This window comes from Papilio machaon, chromosome 2 (assembly GCF_912999745.1).
Source record: "Papilio machaon chromosome 2, ilPapMach1.1, whole genome shotgun sequence".
Classification (NCBI taxonomy): Eukaryota; Metazoa; Arthropoda; class Insecta; order Lepidoptera; family Papilionidae; genus Papilio; species Papilio machaon.
The window spans coordinates 5,747,735-5,764,408 of NC_059987.1; the positions used below are offsets into that span (position 1 = coordinate 5,747,735).

The following is a 16,674-nucleotide window of genomic DNA, read 5'->3' on the forward strand; positions in this document are numbered from 1 at the left end:
TCTGTTTATAACACGAGATGATTCGATTAAAATCGTAAAAATGTGATGTAAAAATGTGCAATAGCTTGTATTCAAGAATTTTCTATTTAAAATTACACTTGGTAAATCTATTTCTAAAGTTACAAATAATTTAATATTAAGCTTTGCGAAATTGTAATGTTTTCTTCTCTTGTTTTATTGTCTGATATGAATCATAATTTTAGCGAGCAAACATTTCAAGTTAATGAAAATTTATACTCAGGCCTTTCTTTGCCTTGTGGTTTAGTGCACGGACGAGAAATAAATTTAAATCTTATCATGATTGAGATATTTTTTATAAAATAAATAATCTACATATTCCCATGCGTTCCCAGTTAACTGATCGATGCAAACGTTGAGTTCAAACATATAGTATTTTAAAGTTAGTATGGGAAGAAAGACTGGTTAAGCCTAACTAGGAAATTAGTGGCCCTTTAGTTCTACAGACATCTATACATCCGGTTAAGGAAATCAGATGTACGTGTGTTGTTATTGAGGACTAATGCGAGATGTCCCGTTACTTCTAATTGACTTTCTGCTTAAATAAAAGTCTACTACGACTGTGTTTTTTTTTAATTATTTGGTTTCAATTCTTTTCAACACACTTTTATTAAAGACTTCCATTATTGAAACTTACAACTATACTAACGAAGAGTTAATTGGTTGGGAGTTTTCTGTAAAACTGTAGTTATAGACAAAATTATAGCTAAGAAAATTTTACGTCTATTTAGGAATGTAATTAAAGTGTCTAGATAGAATTATTATGAGTTCAGCTATCATTTTTCAATTGCCAACTAAGCAATTTGCTGCAATTTATCAACAACATTATTGTGCTCTTTATTTTGATTATAAAATATACTTTTACTTTTCTATATATGACTTAGAAAAACTAGTAGCTCAGTAGCGCAAACGTAAACAAGCAGTTTGACAGAGAATACATTAAAAATAGAAATAACGTATTTAAGGGGCTAAAGGAACGTTAGAGTATTATTTATAGGACTATTAAAGACGCCGTTAACAATTCAGACATCTAAACTTGACGATAACGCAGTCCGGTAAAAGTTTACGCCTTTTAAGGGGACTTTCTAATCTAAAATATATCTACTTATAAATCATGGTATTATCCTAGTGAATAGGCCTGAAGCAGTGTTAAAAGTATTAGATATTTCAGGTAAGCTGTTTGATTTAATTTGTCCATTTACCGTGGGTTTCTGAGACCAAAATTCCCGTTTAAAACATGTTGCTCTCCCTGTTTTGTCAAAGATAATGAGAAGGACGACGATATGTTTGTACAAAGATTTTGGTCTCAGAAACAGGTGGATCATGATCAAGTTAAAGTCACTTTAGTAGTCACGGTAGTAACTATGTTGTCTTTGTTCCACCTCTTCCAATATTAGCTCTACTTGCAGATTATTTCAAAAGATCCAATTGACATACGATGCAAAGGGCTTGGTTTTGCGGTGATACTAACGTTACAACAATGTTTTACTAAATATATCATTGTTATAATCTGACTTCATACTTGTAGTTAATAATAAAAAAATAGATATTACGGAAATTTGTCAATCAATGACTGATGTATTGAAGAAAACAGTTAAGTATTAGGATATTTTGTTTCAAGTCTTCTATGATTCAAATCACGAGCAATAAACCAGAAATCTATGTTTTACTTTACAATAGTTTCATTATTTTTGTTGTACTGTTACTAGTCTATGTCAACAAGTTGCACTATGTAAGCGGAACTGCGGGTGGAAAAGGTAATATAAAGTTATATAACCTATCACGGTATGCACCTTTAATAGAGGATGCGCCGGCAGGAAAAATTATTCACATCCTTTGTTTACAGTCATCATAGCTACAACTACGTTGTTTTGTAACAACGTATATAAACATTACGATCCTATTAACTAAGTACTTGAAATATTTAAGTTATGTTACTTTAATTCCCATAAATACTTCTCGCCTCGCTTGGCTTCGATAACGATAAACTAGGGCTATATCCCAAAGGGCGGGTATTGAAACTTCTTTTTATGGACAGTAATATTTTTGGGCAAAAATGATGTCTCTTATAAGTATACGTGTTTTTGAAAAAGTTACTGTCCTTATCTCTGTTTCTTAACTTAATGTACACGTGGAACAGACATAACACATTCGAAACCAAATTATTATTATTCGTGCAAGCATAATATAGTAGCAGTGAGCGTAGTAAATCGGCTGTTAAATGAATGTATAAACAATTTTAATTGTCACATTGTGATTCATTTTAAAACTGGCATACAATAACAACTTCGCGTGCCATCAACGCAAAAAGGAATATGTCACGCATGCATACAATGCGCCTCGTACAAGCAAGCCTTCATAAATTAGGCCGGGTACACATACGCCCAAACCCCTCAACACACAAAAGGAACACTCAGAACAATGTAAAGTTCTTTTGAAACATAAACACTGTGGTTGATATAAATAAGCACGCATTTTTTTTATTTCTCAACTTGTCGCGGTTTATTAAAAAATCTTTGCAAGAATAAAATTTAAAACCTGACCCTGTCGAGGATTCGACGTTATAATTAGTATATGCCTCAAAATGTTGCTCACCTATATAAATTTAGTAGACCAGTACCGATTCATTAACTCCACACAGTTCTACATCGGTAACCATCAGCATTCAGCATCAGCAGCAATAGCTCGGTTCGGGTCATAATAACAAACCCAATCAAACGTGTAAACGCTATTGATCTTCATCAGGGAGTGGCCACCCGGATATTAAGATCATTACGATTTTAGTTTTTATTAGACTACTCACTGTCTGTATCATTGGGTATTTTAATGTATGGACTCGTTGCAAACCGTAGAGATTTGTAACAACCTACTGCCACAAATTTACGTAATGCTTACGAAGATAAGCAGGCTCAAATATCTTAATTTAGGTACTCTTTAATTTACTCACCACATTAATATATTTGCAGTCAATTACACATCGTCATAATTTGTGTCACCATAAACGGGATTCACTTCGCTTTGGGTGTAAAACTTGCGACCTTTTCATTTTGTGTTTGGTGCTTTGTTTAGGTACTTAGTAAGTAATAAGGATTTTTTTGTCAATTTTCTAAGCAACGGCGTTGATTACTCATTGAATTTGCTAATTAAATGAAAAACCTTATTTGTGTGTGAATGAAATCCCGCTGATAAGATCCGGCGTTTTGCGATAAGATAGAAACAGTATACCTTTTAAGTTGTAGTATGTTGTTAAACGCGATTAAAGAGGTAAGCGTTCTGTCATTGGTGAGGGCTTATCGTGTGTTACCTAAGAGAATAGATGCGTTAGTCAGATGTCGAGTGTGGTCGGGCGCGCGTTTACTGTCCGCACTCCGTACCAATATTTAATATATAAATTGGACAAAACTATGACCGCTGTATTATAATAAACAATTACCCTCAAGGTTACAATGACGATTTCGCTCAGTTTCCTCCTGAACGTCGAAATGACTGATCGCAGTTTTCCTTTATTCGTTAGCGAGTGACTGAAATCGTTTTAAATAATTTTGTCGTGAATAGTGCTAAAATGTTACAACTTATTAAAAAAAGGTTTAGTACTAAGAGGCGTGAAAAGAAAAAAGTCGCTTCAGATACTACGGTAAGTTTTGCTGTTTATTTATGAAAGATGTTTATATAAATTAAATGTTAATGTGAGATTTTCCGCTCGGATTTCATTAAATGAATACATAACGTACATATAAACAAATGAAATAAAACTTTTATCATAATATGAAAACAAACAAATACCTTAACGATATCGTAAGCGTGTCGAATTTGTTTATGCTGGTACAATGCGCGTGCTATGGTAAACACCGGATGAAGGAGGGCCAGATGACTGTAGTGATCAGTGCAATGACGATTTTCATGCAGGAGTCTCGCCGTTACAGTTTGCACGTTACTATTAAATAATTTAAGCGAGGTACTCGATGATAAATAGATATTTGTGAAAGGTTACTAGTTAATAACATGAAGTGTGGCGCATGCCTGCTGCGCCGCGAGTCCGTGCTGCGTCTTCTGCGTGTCTACAGCTGTCACTTGAGTGAATCCTCTCGTGCGTACTTCACTTGGCTCATAGAAAAAGAAATGGTAATTTATATTCGGCCGAGTTTTTGATGTTTGCATCGATGAGTAACTGTCCATTAATGTGTCATTCTTTATAATGCCGTTACTCATCGCACGGTTTACACTTGTGAACAGAATTATATTCTTTCCTTTACTGCTTCGTTCGTTTTTTGTAAAAGCGTTTAATTTTCTTGGTCTTACGTGTTTTACTACTGGCTTAATTTTTTTTTTGTTAAAATTTTCACCAACGCTTTGTCGATATAAAAATATAATTGCATTATTAAATAGACGATTAAGTCGCGCGTGTGATTCTAGACGTAGTTGCGACATATTCGAATATCTTTAATTGTTTTAGATCACATGCTCTAATAGACGCTTCGGTCAATGTTTATTGCAATTCTGTATATCTGGCACCTGGCACCTCTACTTTCAAATGATACGAATACTCAATTATGGTTTTAAGCTTTTACAATTGTTCTAATGCTATAAAGCAATTTAATTGACAGCTTCTAGAGAGACAGTCTTGATGTCATTGTATTGGATGATTGCTCCAAGATATTATTAGAATGGAACGCCGCGATCTCGGTACGGTCGTCGTACTTATCTAAACTGCACAAGTTTATGTTATTTCTGCAACTGCGTCATTATAGAACATGCTCTGTATGTGAACGATGTACGAGGATGTTTTTTATATTGACGAATCGGGGTACATTCTAATACATAAGTGAACCAAATTACAGTTCGCACTGAGCCTTACCTTACATGAGCTCTAATAGATAAGAGATCATCTTATACTCTTAGTACAGTACTGACAATTTTTCCTTTGTGATTTTGAAATGCCCACTTGGCTCATTTGTAATACACATATATATACAGTTGAAATTCGTTCAATTGCCTTTATTTCATATTAATCTGTTTGAGCTTTTATAACTTTGTTGACATGTGAATGAACAAAGAGAAATTTCTTGTGTAAATATTAATGCACGTCCGTTGGCTCCACAAATGAGCCGCTCGAATACGCCCAGTGAATGCGCCTACTTCAAAATCGTTTAATTACCATCTGCTCGTGAGCAATGTTTATATCGGTGAGTACACAGAGCCCACAGTTTAAGCTTGCTGTGGGAAATCGATATTGCATCGATAGCGACATCGGTTAATATCGATGACTGAAGAATAGTGGTTGGTGGAACACAAAAGTTCCACGCATTAATCTTGGCGAACCAGTTTTATGATAACAAAAAGGGACGAGCAGCGATTTACGTTAATCGTATACAGTATAAAGGTATAGACGAATTTAGTTTTCTAAACCCATTTTAATCAGTATAATTAAATAAGTATGCTTAAGTAATATTGCTGATGACAAAATTTGTGAAGGCTAACATTTTGTCAAATTTATTACAAAACAACATCGATATTTATTTAATCTTGAGTTGCATCTCTAGCAGACAAATACATCGAATATGATTCACGTGTACAATTATGGGTTCCGCGTGAATCACCGCTTTCGCGATTCTTGCTCCTATTATCAAGTAGCTATACGCGAGAGCTATTATAAGGCGCTTTCGCTTTTACGTGCCTCACAATTACAGCAACATTCGATTTGCAATACTTTTAACGGACGTTACTACAACTGCTCATAATTTGTTATTGTGTTAACGTGCGAAAAATCTATAAAACACGGTTATTGCAACATTTTTTACAAAAATTTGAACCGTATTAGTCAATGTTTTACGGTAATTATGCGTACTTAGTGAGTACTTTATGAGTAGCTTAATCATCAAACCTCTCGAATGTTGACACAAATAGGTATAGTATTACACGGTCGCCTTGGTGTCGATGAGTCAGTCGACGACCGCGCGGAGCCGACTAGACCGACCGCGGCGCGAACTACCAACAAGCGCCACTACCTACCTATAACATTAACTACTCGCTCTTGCCTCTCGCCGCTACAAGATTCTTTGTACGATTTACGGCTTCTCTCGGCGACGGTACTCCATTATTCAACCTATAATTAAGTACGATAGTAACCTTTACAACTCGGTTAGCAGTGTTCTTAACAAAAGAATTTGCGAGAGAAGCTGCTAGTAAAAAGTATTTAAACATAAAACACTAATGAAATAATTATTGATTGCAGTTACAAAGTAAACGCGAGCTGTTCTTCAAGTCGGAGTCGGTGAGCGGCAGCACGGGTCTACCGAGCGGCGCGCCCCCCGCGCCACCCGTCGCACCTTCCGCGCTCAAGGATGCGCTGGCGAAGCGGTCCGCGACGCTGCCCGACGCCCTCGAAAACAACCACCACGAGCCTAATGGCATCAAGATCAACAGCATGCCGGACACCGGCAAGTCTGCGCCGCCGCAGATGCCCGCCCCGCCGCCACCCACTACAGCACCGCCCGCATCTCTCAGGAACACAGACAATATTAAGGTCTGTACTGCCTTTTTCTAATCAATTATAGTTTTGTTTACGATATTTAATTTGCATAGCATCAAAGAGATTGCACCAATCTGTGTGATATCACAATAAATTGGCTTTGAATCGAATTTATTATATAACTTATATCATATAAGTTCATCATCAACATGAGAGCCAATGATAACAGTGAGTAAGACACAGTAAATGATTATTTGTCATTATTGCCCTTTCTTAACGAAACGCAACGTCTGATGCGTATGAATGCAGTTTAAACAAACATCAATTGCCTTAATTGGCGACCAGCATAAAGTAAATGATCATTAGTTAAAGCATTGAAGTAAAAATTTTGACGTTGCTTGCAAGATATTCAAGAGTGCGGTTAAATGTGGTTTATGATTTATAAATATGGAAAGTTAGCTTAAATTTGTTTTCACAATTGGTATTGCAATAGTTCTTCTCTTTGATTTTAGAAACCCGAGCATCCTCCAGTTGCTCCAAAACCCGAATTACCTAAGATAGAGAAACCAAAGACCAAAGAACTAGATGGCTACGTGGGCTTCGCGAATCTCCCCAACCAAGTGTACAGGAAGGCTGTGAAAAAAGGGTTCGAGTTCACACTTATGGTTGTTGGTAAGCACAAATATCTCATTAGTATTAAAAATACATAAAGTGATGACGATGACGACTGCACAAGAAATATAGACCATATTCTTTTCTTAAAATCTTACCAGATATCCTATAGATGGGAATGGTAAGTTTATATAGGTTTATTTGAATCACAAATAATGAGAACTACAGCAGAACTAGAGTAATCAACAATTGAAGTAGCTACAGGTACATTTTGATTTCCCGGTAAGATCGTTTGATGGTCAAGATTGTCAGTGTGCCCAGTGCACAGGTCAGGTGACAGACCATCGTGGGCAGCCTTTTACCAGTAGAATATAGTTTAAGACATGACTTTACTTCTGAATTAATATTACAACGATCATGCAAATAATTAACGTTGTCAGTAAGATTATTTGTCTAAATTTTCAGGTGAGACGGGTCTCGGCAAATCGACGTTAATAAATTCGTTGTTCCTGACGGAGGTATACGACAGAGACAAACATCCCGGGCCGTCGTTGCGGGTCAAGAAGACAGTGGGAGTGGAGACCAGTGTCGTTTTACTCAAAGAAAACGGAGTCAACTTAACACTTACGATCGTCGATACGCCCGGATTCGGTGACGCCGTCGACAATAGCAATTGGTCAGTTTATAATCTGTCGACTTATACTGCACAAGATCACACTATTCTTTATATTTTGGTCAATATTCACCTAAAATGAGGCAGTGTACTTTGTAGAAATGATTGCTTTAAAAGGATAGGTAACAGTTACTTACATATTAGCAAGCTTCGTTTATGAAATTACATCCAATCCGGTTTGAATGAAACAAGTTTTACAGGAACATTTAGAATATTTAGCATATACCTTCTGGGCATACGCAGAGTTAAAGTGAAAGTATTTATTAAAATCGTAGTAAATCTTAATCAAGACATTGTTATGTCAATTATAACCTAGAAATAAGATAAGAGAAGGACGAGGAAGACATCTTTTCATACCTAGACGCAATATAATGGCAAATAAATGTACGATATATTTGAACTTGGTTGTTGGCACCAGCCTGACCCCCAAACAGTCCATAATGTTTTTATTCCTGAAATGCTTTAATGCAAAGTTAGGGTTCCACGTCGATTGTCTCTAGACACTCGAGCACAATTCCTTAAGCTAAAAAAGTATGGCATGCATAATGAGTAATTTTGTTTACGGTAACATAAATTTTTACTTAGTCTGTAAATAAAATGATCGCAATATGTAACACTTATCCATTTTAAAATTGTGTTAAATAAGCTGTTTTCGCTACATCAAGGTCATGTTTATGCGTGTCTAAACATTATTTCATTAATCAACGTTGTCATATGAATTTAAAATTTAAAACGTTTTTTAACTCACTTTTAGCTTAACATGCTTACATACCATTTCAAACTTGAATGCATACATTGAATTTCTTGTTATTACAATTTCTTTCTGGTATTAACTATTGTTACTATTGATAAAAAATCAGATTATGAGTTAAATAAAAGTAGAGGATGTAGAGGTATGATGGGTACTTGTTTCCTTACAATGTTCGTATGGTATAGAAATACAAAAGAAAAATTGTATACATTGTTAATTCTAGTTGGCAACCGATAATCGACTTTGTGGAATCGAAATACGAGGAGTTTTTAAATGCGGAGTCCCGAGTGACGCGCAAGGCGGCGCCGCCCGACACCCGCGTGCACTGCTGTCTGTACTTCATCGCGCCCAGCGGTCACGGCCTCAAGCCGCTCGACGTAGAGTTCATGCAGCGGCTCGGCGACAAGGTCAACATCATACCCGTCATCGCCAAAGCTGACACCATGACGCCAGAAGAGTGCAAGGACTTTAAGGAACAGGTGAGTTTTGTAGGAGATGCACCTTCCACATAGTTACATACATCAGGACAAGGTTGAATTTATATCGCTATTTTAAATCGCTTATTTTTAATTTTGTATAACCAACTACTCCATTAATAAATTGGGAAGCAGTAATTATTAAAAGAAAGTAACCAACGACTCGTAAATGTGAACAGATAATGAAGGAGATAGCGCAGCACAAGATCAAGATCTACGAGTTCCCGGAGTGCGGGGGCGGCGCGGGCGCGGGCGAGGAGGGCGAGGGCGCGGACGCGACGCGGGCGCTGAGGGCGCGCGTGCCTTTCGCCGTCGTGGGCGCCAACACCGTCATAGAGACCGAGGGCCGGCGGATCCGCGGCCGCAAGTACCCCTGGGGCATCGCTGAAGGTATTGTAACATCAGCTATCGCACTCACAAGTTATAAAATAATACACTCGCTTATTGTATTTCTCACTAATGGTGGCGATATCGTGAGCGCAAAAAAATAGCCTATAACATCAGCTACCTTCACGTCCGAGTCCCGTCAAAATCGGTCCACCCGTTCCGGAGATTACTCGGAACAAACGCGAACAGACAGACATAAAGACTGACAAATTGTTTTTTCTTTTATATTACGTTCAGACACTCCAATTTTATTAATATGTATAGATGTATAGATTATGAAGCTAGTAATGGTAGTTATTACCAATTTTTTTGCAGCCAAATACTTTTGAATGTTTGAAACTAGCATTCATTTATATTAAGACTTTAATTAAAAAAAAATTATTACATTGATAACTCTTCTACGGTAAACTAAGTGCGGGAAAATCTATTGACTATGCCAACCATTGTGTTTCTGTGCAAATATAATTTGTTTATAATCACTAGTGTTGTTAACAATAGGCATGTTAATAAATAGCAAAACCACAATCTAGTCATTGTATTGTACACAAGCATGACTATGACATGAACAAAGGAATATGATTGTATCTATTGTTAATGTGCACTTTGTAGCTATTTTATGCAAAAATACAGCTCACGAATTTTTAAAACAATTTTTTTAGAAGAGATTCTAGCTAAGGTTCATTTAGCTCAAATGGTTAAAGGCGATATAAGAAGATAATGTTGTATTTTCAGTGGAGAATCTGGAACACTGCGATTTCTTAGCGTTACGTAACATGGTGATCAGAACGCACCTTCAGGACTTGAAGGACGTTACCAGTTCGGTGCACTACGAGAACTACCGCTGCCGCAAGCTCGCCGGACTCTCGCACGACGGCAAACCGCACAGGATCAACTCCAACAAGTAAGATATACATCTATATTTATTATAACATTCAAACTTTACACCGGCTCGCATCTGCGCACTGTTGGCTCTGCCCCCGAATTCCTGTGTTACATAAAATTCTAATCTATGAATTTGCGAGCCGCCATAAAGTTTGAATACCACTATATCTATGTGTGTTCCTCTTGACTGTTAAATATGCAATACTAAAATTATGCCTTACGAACTAATAGTTTGTTTATTTTAGCAAAATATAACCTAAAATTTCCTTTTTTTTATTTTTGTACAATAAGTTATTAAGAAACAAAAAGTGATAATTTTAACGATTTAATTTTGCAGATTAATTCTTGTCACCTTTATGTTTAAGTGTTGTAAATTTTAAATTCAATTAACAATAATGTGCAAAAAAATTTGGTATATTTTTTGTTTTATTTAATTTCTAGGTGTGTATTGAATTTGTTTTTGTCAATCAGCCTTCAAATGGAATTCCCGAAATTTTAATTTGAACAATACATGCTAAAGTAAACAGACTATAGATAAATTTTTTCTAACATTCTGATAACTAGATTTTCAATTAAATAATTCTAAAAGGCATGTGTAACAACCTTAACTGACAGGGTTGGTAAGTTAACTATCAAATTAACCTTATTGTACTGCTGTCACCGCTTTTAAGGTGGCCAGACTTGTAACGTAAATAACAATAAATATATGTGTGTCTAAACATTGTTTCATAACTCAAATGTTAAATGTACTATGTGTGCACAATAACGTTATGAGTAATCCATGACGTCACAACACGGTTGTTTACTTTTGTTAAATTGAAATGCTTCAGCCTAATGAATAGCTAAATTAGTGAGATGTGAGTGAGACGCGCACTTGACATTCCATTTCTCGTGGGTCACATGTTATTGTGCACGCGTAGTTATTTCATTGCTGCATGTCTGGTCACCTTTTACGCGGTCAATTATTTTTATTTATTAAATGTCGCAATTGAGTGCTACCAGATTTTATTTTAATTGTCTATTTTAGTTTAACGTCTATAGTTGCATCAACATTCTTTATTATTCGAATGTTATGTGCTTGGGCATGCAGAAATGATACATTTTACTGCATATCGTTTATTTTTTATGGAACTTTAAAATATGTTAGTTTTATATTTTAAACATCCATGATAAAGTGTCATTAACCATAAAAAGCGCTTCAAGTGGCATCAAAAACTTCTATATACAAACTAGCTGTCACCCGCGACTCCGTCCGCGCGCAGTTAAACAAAAAATGAAAAATAGATGTTGGCTGATTCTCAGACCTACTGAATATGCTCACAAAATTTCATGAGAATCGGTCAAGCCGTTTCGGAGGAGTATGGCAACGAAAACTGTGACACGAGAATTTTATATATTAGATTTATTTGTCTTTTAAAAATAATTTACTGCTATCAAATTCTCAGCGGATACTGATAAAATACAATCATTATTTTAAAACGTGTAATGGAAATTCTACGCATCTTTTGTTATTGATCAAATTAATGTCTACATACATTTGTATGACAATTTATACGACCTGTAGAAATGATGTTGCTTTCATATGCAATATAGACACGCGATGTTACGGCGTCGGCTATTAAATGAATGTCGCGTTCCGGACGCTCGCGGACTGAATAAATAATTTGTACAATCGCTACTATTTGACACATGCCCATAATTACAGTAGCTGGAATAAATTTCTGATATGATACAGATTGGTAAAAAATACATTAGATTAATAGCAATTTTCGGTAGCAATAACCTTAGTTTGCACTATAACAAATAGCGTAGTACTGAAATATAGTTTAAACTCCATTTAAATCTAAAATTGTACTGTGTTAAATTTTATCTTAAAAACTGTATTAATAAGTGAATATATTATTTTCCATAATTTGATGCAAACGTTAGTATTAGTTTTGATGCCACTGTTGCGTGTTGCGTTCGCGCACTCCACGTTGTTGTACGTTAACAATGGTTGTGTTGGTGTTCAGTTTGTGCCCGCAAGGACTGATGAACAGTTTCATGACCGTTTGGTAAGTCTCATCCCCGCACACAACTCTATGCGTGTGTTTGTGTGTTTGTTTACTACATTCATTACACACTTTTCATTCAACAGCACGGGGTGGTCAACATTTCGACCCATCCGACGATGGATATCTTATCAGACTTTTTAAGAGATGTGAATCCTTTCGTAGGATGGGTCGCTTTTCAATTTTACTGTTTTTTTTTTCTTATTTATCCAAAACAAATGCTTTTAATGTTAGCGTGGCGATATGTTGCATGTTTCAATATTATTCACGTTTTTGCATTTACGCAGTTTTATTTAGCACGCAATAATAATTTATATCTGTGTAGCAAGTAGCGTGACGCATGTTCACTTTTATATTTTTATGTGTGGTATAATGAGAGACAGGGGTCCTCAACATTTTTAAATCGTCGTCGAGAAGTTCACAAAAACAATTGAAAACACTCTTTCACAAATTAAATATTTAATTCATCACTTCAAGGGCGTCGATAAAGAAATAAATAGGTTTTGTAAAAGTGGTAATGATAATATTGTATGGTATTCAGTAATAAATTTAGAAAAAGAAAGATAGCAATTTCCCTAATATTTATGTATTATAGGCATGTTTTTTATTACTATCATCACAAAAAAAATGCGATTATTATGTCCCGTAAGTCGCATATGCATTTTTTAAATAAATAATTTTAAATTTTTTGTATTCAGTTGTTATAAATTTTTGTACTGGTTGAATTTTATTATAAATATTGTCTATAAATTAATTATAATTTACTTTATATTTTTCATGGTTTCTTTTAGACCAATACAGTAATAGAGAAAAAATTAACCTATTGAACTTTTTTCTACTGATTTACTAGTCAAAAGTATAAATTTTTTTAGAAAATCAAGTTTTTGTTTAAAAAAAAAATCAAACCTGTTAGACCATATTCCAGTTGCATGTAACTTATGAAAGGAATTTATTTTAAAGTCTTATTGAAATAATAAAATTTACTTCCAGGAATCCTTTAGCTCAAATGGAAGAGGAAAAACGGGAGCACGATCTTAAAATGAAGACGATGGAAAGCGAAATGGAACAGGTATTTTTTTTACGAATGTTTCGGAAACGCTACATGATCTTGGGTGTCTCTCGCACACATGATATACTTGTATCGAGATGATTTGTAATATGAATGTTGTGTTGTAGGTGTTCGAGATGAAGGTGCGCGAGAAGCGCGCCAAGCTGAAGGAGTCCGAGGCGGAGCTGGCGCGGCGGCACGAGGCGACGCGGCGCGCGCTCGAGGCGCAGGCGCACGAGCTGGAGGAGCGCCAGCGCGCGCTGCACGCCGAGCGCGCCGCCTGGGAGCGCGACACCGGCCTCTCGCTCGACGACCTGCGCCGTCGCTCGCTCGAGGCCAACAGCAAGGAGTCAGTCTCTCTCTCTCTCTCTCTCCCCCCACTCTCTCTCTCCCCACTCTTTCTCCCCACTCTCCCTCCCTCTCTCGAACTCACACGTGCACACACATGTGTAACAACTCGAACTGCTACTATATAACTTACAGTCAGACTTCTACATGTAATTGTTTTTGCAGAATCTTATCTTTTAATATGGATTTGGACTCGTTAACTAGTTAACCGTACCTGTTTATTCGTTAAAAAGTAGACATTTATCTATAGCAACATTACTTATTATTTTATAAAATGAGTTTTATTTAATTTCCATTTCTGTTTATTTCAGGACCGTTGATGGAAAGGATAAGAAGGATAAAAAAAAGAAAGGTTTGTTCTAGGCCTCCGACTTATGGCATCGGCCTCGCACCCACCGTACGTAACACACGTGTGACTAACATGTCGCCATTGTGCCACACGACACGAAACGACAATTTACAATGGATACTTACAATATTTTCTCCTAATCACTGTTTAACTTATGTACTTTGGCATCGGTTATTGTGACAAGGTGCCGGTGTAGTTTTCATATTTTAAAAAATTATTTAATTTTCATTACCAAAGATTTGAATACATAGATAGGACCTTACTAAGAAATTAGTAAAGATAGCAGATAAAGTAAAATAGCCGACATTACAACTTCCAACATATGAACAAAATTAGATTATTTTCCCGTATTTATCTGAATTTGTAATTTCTTGTTATCTTCGTAATATATAGTTGAGTTGTACACAAAGGCCAATATGTGTAATAATCTTATTATTTTTAAAACACTCAATATTTGACTATCGTATGCCTTCAATTTGTATAGAATTGACATGTGACATGACATGACATCAGTTGTCAGAGCCGGGTGTTGTCATTTTGTATCAAATTGTGTTGTTCCCACAACTCACATATCGCTTCCCACTAACTCGTGTATAAAATGTACCTTTTTTTTAAACTTTAATATTTCCGCGTTAGCTCAATTGAGATTTTTAAGAGATTTGATTGTTATCTATTAACTTAAATTCTTAAACATAGTGCCATTGTCTGAATTGTGACGATTGTTGTAATTCGTTAACTAATTGTTTTACTCGCTAAGTATGTATACAACTCTATGTACAATAGTCGACGTACGGACCATATACAATGTGCCAACATGATTTAACTCTACATTTCATTTGTACTGTCTATTACAACAAATACCTATTTAAATGTCAACTTGACGGGGATTATTAAATAAAGACAATAATTTAATAATTAATCCTTATAAATATTGGAAATTTGACATCAAGTACGGCCCCGTGATGACGTCACGATGTAATAAGTTACAGCTAAGTCCGGCCCCGCGATGACGTCACGATGTTATAAGTTACAGCTAAGTCCGGCCCCGCGATGACGTCACGATGTTATAAGTTACAGCTAAGTCCGGCCCCGTGGTGACGTCACGATGTGATAAGTTACAGCTAAGTCCGGCCCCGCGATGACGTCACGATGTTATAATTTACAGCTAAGTCCGGCCCCGTGATGACGTCACGATGTAATAAGTTACAGCTAAGTCCGGCCCCGCGATGACGTCACGATGTTATAAGTTACAGTTAAGTCCGGCCCTGTGTATGTGATCTGAGCGTCAACGTTTCATGTTTGTCATTTAATTTTGAAATTGTGCTTGTAATGGGAAAAATGTTCACTAATCATTGGGATCTGTTTTATACTTTGTATATAGTATTTGCTAATTCTTTTAGTTTAAGTTATTTAAGAAGTGATAAACATTTGGTATTTTACACGCGATGATATTTCGTATGACATTCGAAATTAATCTATGTCATTTGGACCAAATAGTAGTTAAAAAAGAAACTATCGCATACTATGGTCCCGATTTGATTTTGTCGTGAATTTATTTTTTAAAGTTCACTGAGTTCTAAAAAAATTTGTAGCTGTAAGTTGATATTGTTTTTTTTTTTTGCAAAATTGAGTGGGCCAATATTTATTTATTATTCCATTAACAATTAAGTTTTCGGAAATGTATTTATTACTCATATGTATAATGAAAGTTCGGTTTAAATATTTGCTTAGATAAAAATTAATTAGTCCGATTCGAGTCTTCGATTTTGGGATACAAAGTCTCGAGGGATTATTATTGAATTTCTTTTTCAGATTGGTCTTTTAAAAGTGTTGCAACAGGAATAGTGTTGTAGTGACCTGCACAAGTTAAAACAATCTTCCAAATTATCCACAACTGTAATGTACTTGAACAACGACGTCAAAGACTACGGAAATAAAGACTACTTCGGACATAAAAGTTTAAACTTTTTTTTTGTATGACATAAGACATTTTCCATGACAAAGCATTTATTTAATAAGTTTGGCCTAATTTTATATGACTTTTCCATGAAATGTATTTTTTAGCAACATTCAAGGTTTGTGTGAGCAGAAATCGTACAGCACAACTTTTATTGCAGAATCGCACTTTCTCTTAACAAAAACGTCCACAATGTTGCCAAAGTAGCTTGTAATTGGTCAGCTTTAAGCGACTAAAGGTGTGGCCACATTTGTGCGTAAGCAACACGTATTCGTGAGTAAATACTTGCGGTAGAGGAAATCGTGTATCGTTTAAGTTCGAAAGAAAATATGCTGCCGGTGTGGCCAAGCCTTAATTGTACGGAATTATTTGATCGTAAAATAAAACGTCACCGATGTCGTTTACGGCTCAGCTCAAAGTCTAAGTTTTATAATAACTAGGCACTTTTGAAATTTCAATAAGATATCTAGGTAAAGTTAATTGACGCTAGCGATTTTATGCATACGAGTTTGAAATGTCTATTTCGTGATGATAGAATTTATTGCATTGTAGGTCTTTCGAGTAATTTCGCATTTAGGCAATACACAATTCTAAATTTTGATGCGGTTTCGACTTTTTTTACTATTTAGGTGCGGGTTTTTTCCGCTCGATCG

General features: G+C 35.8%; 1 protein-coding gene across 7 annotated transcripts in view; it reads left to right on the forward strand.

Moving 5' to 3' along the window:
• LOC106709054 (septin-7) overlaps positions 1–15,624 on the forward strand; it is a 38,246-nt gene extending 22,622 nt beyond the window's left edge. For 5 of the 7 annotated variants that reach the window (XM_014500722.2, XM_014500719.2, XM_014500720.2 and 2 more), the window contains 10 exons: positions 6,251–6,541; positions 7,000–7,159; positions 7,565–7,775; positions 8,747–9,002; positions 9,179–9,389; positions 10,119–10,287; positions 12,281–12,322; positions 13,310–13,388; positions 13,496–13,716; positions 14,027–15,624. In XM_014500722.2, the coding sequence (XP_014356208.2) occupies positions 6,251–6,541; positions 7,000–7,159; positions 7,565–7,775; positions 8,747–9,002; positions 9,179–9,389; positions 10,119–10,287; positions 12,281–12,322; positions 13,310–13,388; positions 13,496–13,716; positions 14,027–14,078 (1,692 nt within the window). In that variant the 3' untranslated portion in view covers positions 14,079–15,624. Of the gene's footprint in view, positions 1–4,005; positions 4,141–6,250; positions 6,542–6,999; positions 7,160–7,564; positions 7,776–8,746; positions 9,003–9,178; positions 9,390–10,118; positions 10,288–12,280; positions 12,323–13,309; positions 13,389–13,495; positions 13,717–14,026 lie in introns of those variants that run through there. The other 2 variants (XM_014500717.2, XM_014500715.2) reach the window with 2 other exon arrangements.
• The last annotated feature ends 1,050 nt before the right edge of the window (positions 15,625–16,674 follow it).